The 5,651-nt window shown below is 37.9% G+C and overlaps 1 protein-coding gene across 1 annotated transcript; it reads right to left on the reverse strand.

Moving 5' to 3' along the window:
- Positions 1–4,100: 4,100 nt before the first annotated feature.
- On the reverse strand, positions 4,101–5,651 carry LOC110749445 (putative aspartyl protease At4g16563). Its single transcript, XM_021949559.2, has one exon. It carries the CDS (start codon positions 5,596–5,598, stop codon positions 4,225–4,227), a length of 1,374 nt encoding a protein of 457 aa, XP_021805251.2. The 5' UTR covers positions 5,599–5,651; the 3' UTR covers positions 4,101–4,224.

The following is a 5,651-nucleotide window of genomic DNA, read 5'->3' on the forward strand; positions in this document are numbered from 1 at the left end:
TTTATTTATTTTTCATTTCTGTTTTGTGTAGGGGAAATGAATTGGATCATTCAATCACCAATCCTCGTGGAATCGACCTCGCACTTACATATGCTATACTACCAAACGGCTCGTGCACTTGCGAGTATCACAAGTTGAGGATGCAGCTGAATCCATTTTGGTGCAGCTGAATCCGACACAACAGTTGGCGACTTGGGTTAATGAGGTGGCGACTTTGTGGGTGTCAAGCAAGATTGGGTTTAGGTGTCTCTTGAGAACTAGCTGGGTGGGTGGGTGATGTGGGAGAAAAACTTAGTCACAACGGAGATAACACTATTTTGCTATCCCCGGCTAATAATGCTATGCCATGTGGAAGTGTTATCACGCATGTCATAGTGTTATTGGCATGGAATAGAGAAATAATGCTATCCCCATTTCATGAAAGTCTTTCTCGTGATGTTGGGGTTGTGGTAAATGGTGGTTGCTACGTGGCTGGTGTTGTTTACGTGGTGGCTTGTTGGGTGGGGCCTAGGAAAGAGGCAACTGATGATTTTCCAAGTTTTTAATGTTTTTTAATACTCTAATCTAATTTTTTAAAGTTGTTCCATGCTAAATTAACTCTTTAGAGCACTTTCACCTATTTTCCATGGCAAAGGGCAAGGGCCGGTACTGTTCATGTGAATAGTATCTACCTTAGCAATTTTTTTTTTTTGCGTTCCCACCCATTGCCAGGGCAACCTATGGGCAATTTCTATTCACACAGGATAAATTTTATTTATACCTATGAGATTAATAAATAAAAAATTGCTAGGTATTTATAAATATTTAAAAAAATTCTGAATTTTTTGATATTTTTTTTAAATAATTTTTTTCCCTTTTTTTCCTTCGTTGATGTCAGGATGGCATCAATGCCCCGAGGCAATAACTCGGGTTGTTCTTGCCTTTGCACCTATCTAGTCTTGGTGGAGCCCACCTCCTGTCACGATTGCAATTGATTGGTGAAATGAGTTTTTCCTGCCCAAGAGGCCTTTTGTCATGGCAAAACCCGTTGTTGGAACTGCTCTTAAATAAGTCCAGTTTCTATAATTTTTTATATATTAGGTGTGGGTTATGTATGTCCTTAGAAGTCATTTTACAAAGGAATAAACTTATCTTTAAAATTTTAAAAATAAAGTAAGTGGGAAAATAAGACACAAGTGGAAATATTAGCACTCAATTTGTATTATCTTTTTTAACTTAAACTTAATTACGAGACAATATTCGCCAATAACAAGGAGAGATTGCCTGCATCTGCATGTGGTTGCCTTGGTCAGTTTAATTTCCATTGGCAGTATTCTCTGCAGTCTATGATGATCAAGCCACATAAGTACAGAGATTGCTTTTCTTCTATGACTCCCACTTTGAACTTTTTGCACGTCTCATTATGATGAGAATTCAAATTAAGCACAAATACTTTGATGTGGTGATGGTAAAGTTTTGAAGTTTCTATAGATATTACGGACCATTCATTTGCTTTCACTATCAAATAATTTGTTTTTCGTACTCGTTGTGATTTCATCCCTTTCTCGTAATCGTAAAAAGAATATCTAGTATCACAAAGGCGTGATTGTCACGTGTTGAAAACTTAGAGAACTATATTGGGATATGAAGAACGAGAATCAATTGATTTGTTAAAATTGAATGAAAAACATATCGAAGTAGAGAACTATATTGGGAGCGCGATAATGTAAATCTAGCTCTAAATTCACATTTTGGACAACAACAGATTTAATTAATTTGATACTTGCAATGCATTTAATCTAGCTCCATTTCATCTTATTTCGTCTTTCATATACAAACAAGTAGTACTTCTACCAGGACTGCTCTGTAACCAATAACATATAAGTTATAGAAGAAGCAGCATTTTCGTTAGTATTTATTGGATCAACTATCGTAAATTCCCCAAATTATGGGGGTCATTTCAAACTTATACTCAATCTTTAAAAATCCGTTTGACTGGTACCCAAATTTATAAAAACCTTATAAATGAGATTCTCCGTTACTCAAATCGTTAATAAGTCTGTTAATTCTTATGTGGCAAATGTGAGTCTCATTTTTTTGGCTCTTGCAAGAAATTAAGAGCCATGTTCATTGGCTGTGTATGTATAAAATTAAATTTGAAAATGAATTTAATTCATTTAAAGGTTCTACTCCGGTAGTTATTAATAGTCATATACAAATAAATTATTTTATTCTTGTTGTCCTCATCGAATGTAATTACGGCTATATTTGTGCCAAAATGTGCAAATGTTTGGAGCTGAATTTGTGAAAGGTCAAATTCTGGTTTATGTGAAGTTTATTGAATGGCTTTTAAGTCCATGAGGTTCACGAAACTATTAGGTTGAGTTATCACAAAACAAAGTTTGTTTAATTTTCCAATTATACCCATATGAAATCAAATAATAAAAGAATGCACTTAATGATATATTGTAATTCTAAATTGTTAGAGCATTCACAATAGGCTCCTTAAACCGTCTCTTTAGACAAATTTTAGGGAGGAATTGGAAAATACAACTCCAACCATGCTTCCTATCCATCTCCTAAAATATGGAGACTTCTAGGAGCTCCTAAATCTGAGGAGAGAGAAATGACTTCTAGTGGCTCCCTATAATTTAATGTTGTTTTATTTAATGAGTATTTCAAACCTTTAATTAATGCTAACTATTTTTATATATTATTTTGCAATAGAAATTGCCCAATTAAAAAAAAAAGTTATATCATTTATGACTCCCTAAACTAGAGAGCATGATTGGAGTTTAAATTTTATAGAGAGCTCATAAAATAACTTTGATATGTTTTTAGCTAAAATTTAACTGAAAAATAGAAAGCATAATTGTGGATGCTCTTAGAGCATCCTTAATGGACCTTCTTAAACAAATTTAAGGGAGGAATTGGAAAAATACAACTCTAACTATCTTTCGGATCCACCTCCTAAAATAAGGAGACCTCTAAGAGCTCCTAAATCTCAGAGAGAGAGAGAGAGAGAGAGAGAGAGAGAGAGCTCCTAGTGGCTCCTTATAATTTAATATTGTTTTAATTTATGCATAGTTTAAACTTTTAATTAATGCTAACTATTTTTTATAACTCCCTCAACTAGGGAGTATGATTGGAGTTCAAATTTTATAGAGAGCACCTAAAATAACTTTTGTGTGTTTTTAGCTAAATTTTAACTAAAAGAGAGCATGATTGTAGATACTCTTAACGGGGACAAAATGGTCAAGAAAAATGTGCATTTAATGCTAGCCCATTTTCCCAAACTTTTTCATGGGAAGGGAAAATGAAACCCAAGGGTTTTCCCATGTGCTAGGCAACCATTTCTCATGCATGGACTTACCAAACATGGGAAAGCAATTGATTTCTCATCCCCAGGTCGTCTTTTCCATAAACTAAACGTAGCCTTAAGGTTAATATGTGTGCCCACAAATAGTCCTTGTTGTGAGTTTCCATCAAAAGTTCTATTAGTTTGTTGATGTGGCGCTTATGTGGAACCCACATATCCAAGGCCATACTATTGTAGTATTCTATAATTTCTCATACTATAGTGCCATATGAATTTAAATAAAGTATATATTTTTTAAAGTTCATTAAAAAAATTTGATTTTTTATCGCAAATGATCTCGGAAATTCATGAAATTATCACATTTCGTCCTTCAACATTTTTGTGACATTAATGGTCCTTAAGTTTTTCATGCCAAAAGTTGCTCAAATGTTTTACTTATTAAAGCTTGCACTGTGCCATTATTTAAATGGAAATTTGTTGGATCACAAATGCCATGTTCTTCTTATCGACATGTTTTAGTTTTACCATGTTCTTCTAGCTCTAAAATATCACAAATGCCAATCTGTAAAAATAAATAAAATAGAATTACTATTGACACAATAAAAATTAAATTTTTATTAATTATTAATAGATATGTCAACATGTGATTGGTTGAATAAGGAGTCATTGGTGGAATGCTACATGATAAATAAGTCTTACAGGTTTTGTCCTATCGAAAGTTTGTTACGATTAACGGATTGAGCTCTCTTCCGAACCGATTCACAGCTCTCTTGAAATAATAAAATATAAAAGTTGAGGATGATTGTGGAGTGCAAATGATGTTTATTTTTATTTTTCATGTATTTTATGAACCAGGTGGGTTTGATTCTCTCATTCTGCACAGATTTATTCTTTGATAGAAAAAAACAAAAGAAAAAGAAAAGACATCAGTTGCATTGCTGTTGCTTGAACCCAAACCTCTCATTCTGCAAATCATACTCCACATGGTAATTCTGCATTTGGAAACTCCCCAGAATTATAGAAGGCCCAGACGAGATCACAGGCAAATTATCACCCCGAATCGTCAAGCACAGCACCTTCCAACCGGCCGGCGCCATGTAATTCTCCTCCGGCAGCGCCATCTCAGCCCCTCCCTTGAAGTGAAACGTCACGCTTGGAAACATCGGCGTTTCGATCCCGGAAACATTATAGCACGGCCTCAACCTAGTCAAAGCCTCCACTTCCTCCGCCCTCTTGTAGCCCTTCATCAGCTTCTCGAACTCTCCCGCCACGAGCTCGAACACCTCAGGCGCCATATGCGTGAAGGTGGTCCCGGAATCGACTATGGTCCCGCCGGAGCCGTTCTTGTCAGGCCTTAGGTACCTGTACGGAATCTTCACGCACCGCCCTCCCACAGTGATGCGGCTGAGGCCGACGTAGTAATAGGTGAGGAAAGCCCCCTTTCCGGGGACTTCTGGGTTTTTCACAAACGGCGTGTAGCTGATGCCTTTAGTTTTCTTGACGGAGTCTTTTCCGCCGACGAGGACCAGTGAGCTGCTTTTGTTAGTGTCGTCGAATAGGCGAGAGAGAAGGCAGTAGGAGAATTTTTTGACGGCCAATTGGGTGGGGAGAGAAGCTGGGCCGCGGCCCAACCCGGCAATGCCCGCGGCTGGTTGGTCGGAAGCGCGAATGGAGCAGCCCACAAGGAAATCGGGTACGCGTCGATTAGGGAGGTGCAGCGTTTCAGAGAGTAGACTTCCACTTGTGTCGCCAGAGCCGTAGGGGTATGTGTACCAAGGGCATCTCCGGGTACAGTTTTTCGAACCGAGTTTGCAATCTGGGCAGTGAATTTTTGGGTAAACCATAGCGCATTTGGGGTTCAAGCAGGCGAGGGGTTCGGAAGATGAGGACAAGTTGGGAATAAAAGATTTGACTTCGGCGGTGTTGTTGAGGTAAGTGGAGCAATTGATGCACTGGTAGTTTTTGCCGCAAGGGAACCAAGTTAAATCACTACCAGTGTCCATCATGAAGGGGAGGGTTTGGGGAGGGGTGCCAAAGCTCAGGGGAATGGAGTAGCCTCCATAGCTGTGGGAGAAAAATGGGATTTCGGTGTTGGTATGAGGAGGGGTAGTTTGGGGATTTTTGAGGTGGTGGGCTCTTTTTAAAGAGGAATTTGCTAAGTAGCTGAGGTGCTGGTAAGGATCTGGATGTGGGTTTTTGGGTAAATGTGAGATGGGTATGGTGATAATATTGGAAGAAGTAATATACGGTAGAAGGAGTAGAGAGAGAAAGAGCAGCAAAGAAGATGAAGAAGAAGCCATGATTTTGATAGATTGGATAGAGGAAGCTTAATTTTTATTGTGGTTCTTAAGGA

This window comes from Prunus avium, chromosome 6 (assembly GCF_965620075.1).
Source record: "Prunus avium chromosome 6, drPruAviu1.hap1.1, whole genome shotgun sequence".
Classification (NCBI taxonomy): Eukaryota; Viridiplantae; Streptophyta; class Magnoliopsida; order Rosales; family Rosaceae; genus Prunus; species Prunus avium.

Excerpts from the sequence above, each read along its gene's own strand:
- LOC110749445 (XM_021949559.2), bottom strand. The coding sequence starts at position 5,598 with ATGGCTTCTTCTTCATCTTCTTTGCTGCTCTTTCTCTCTCTACTCCTT.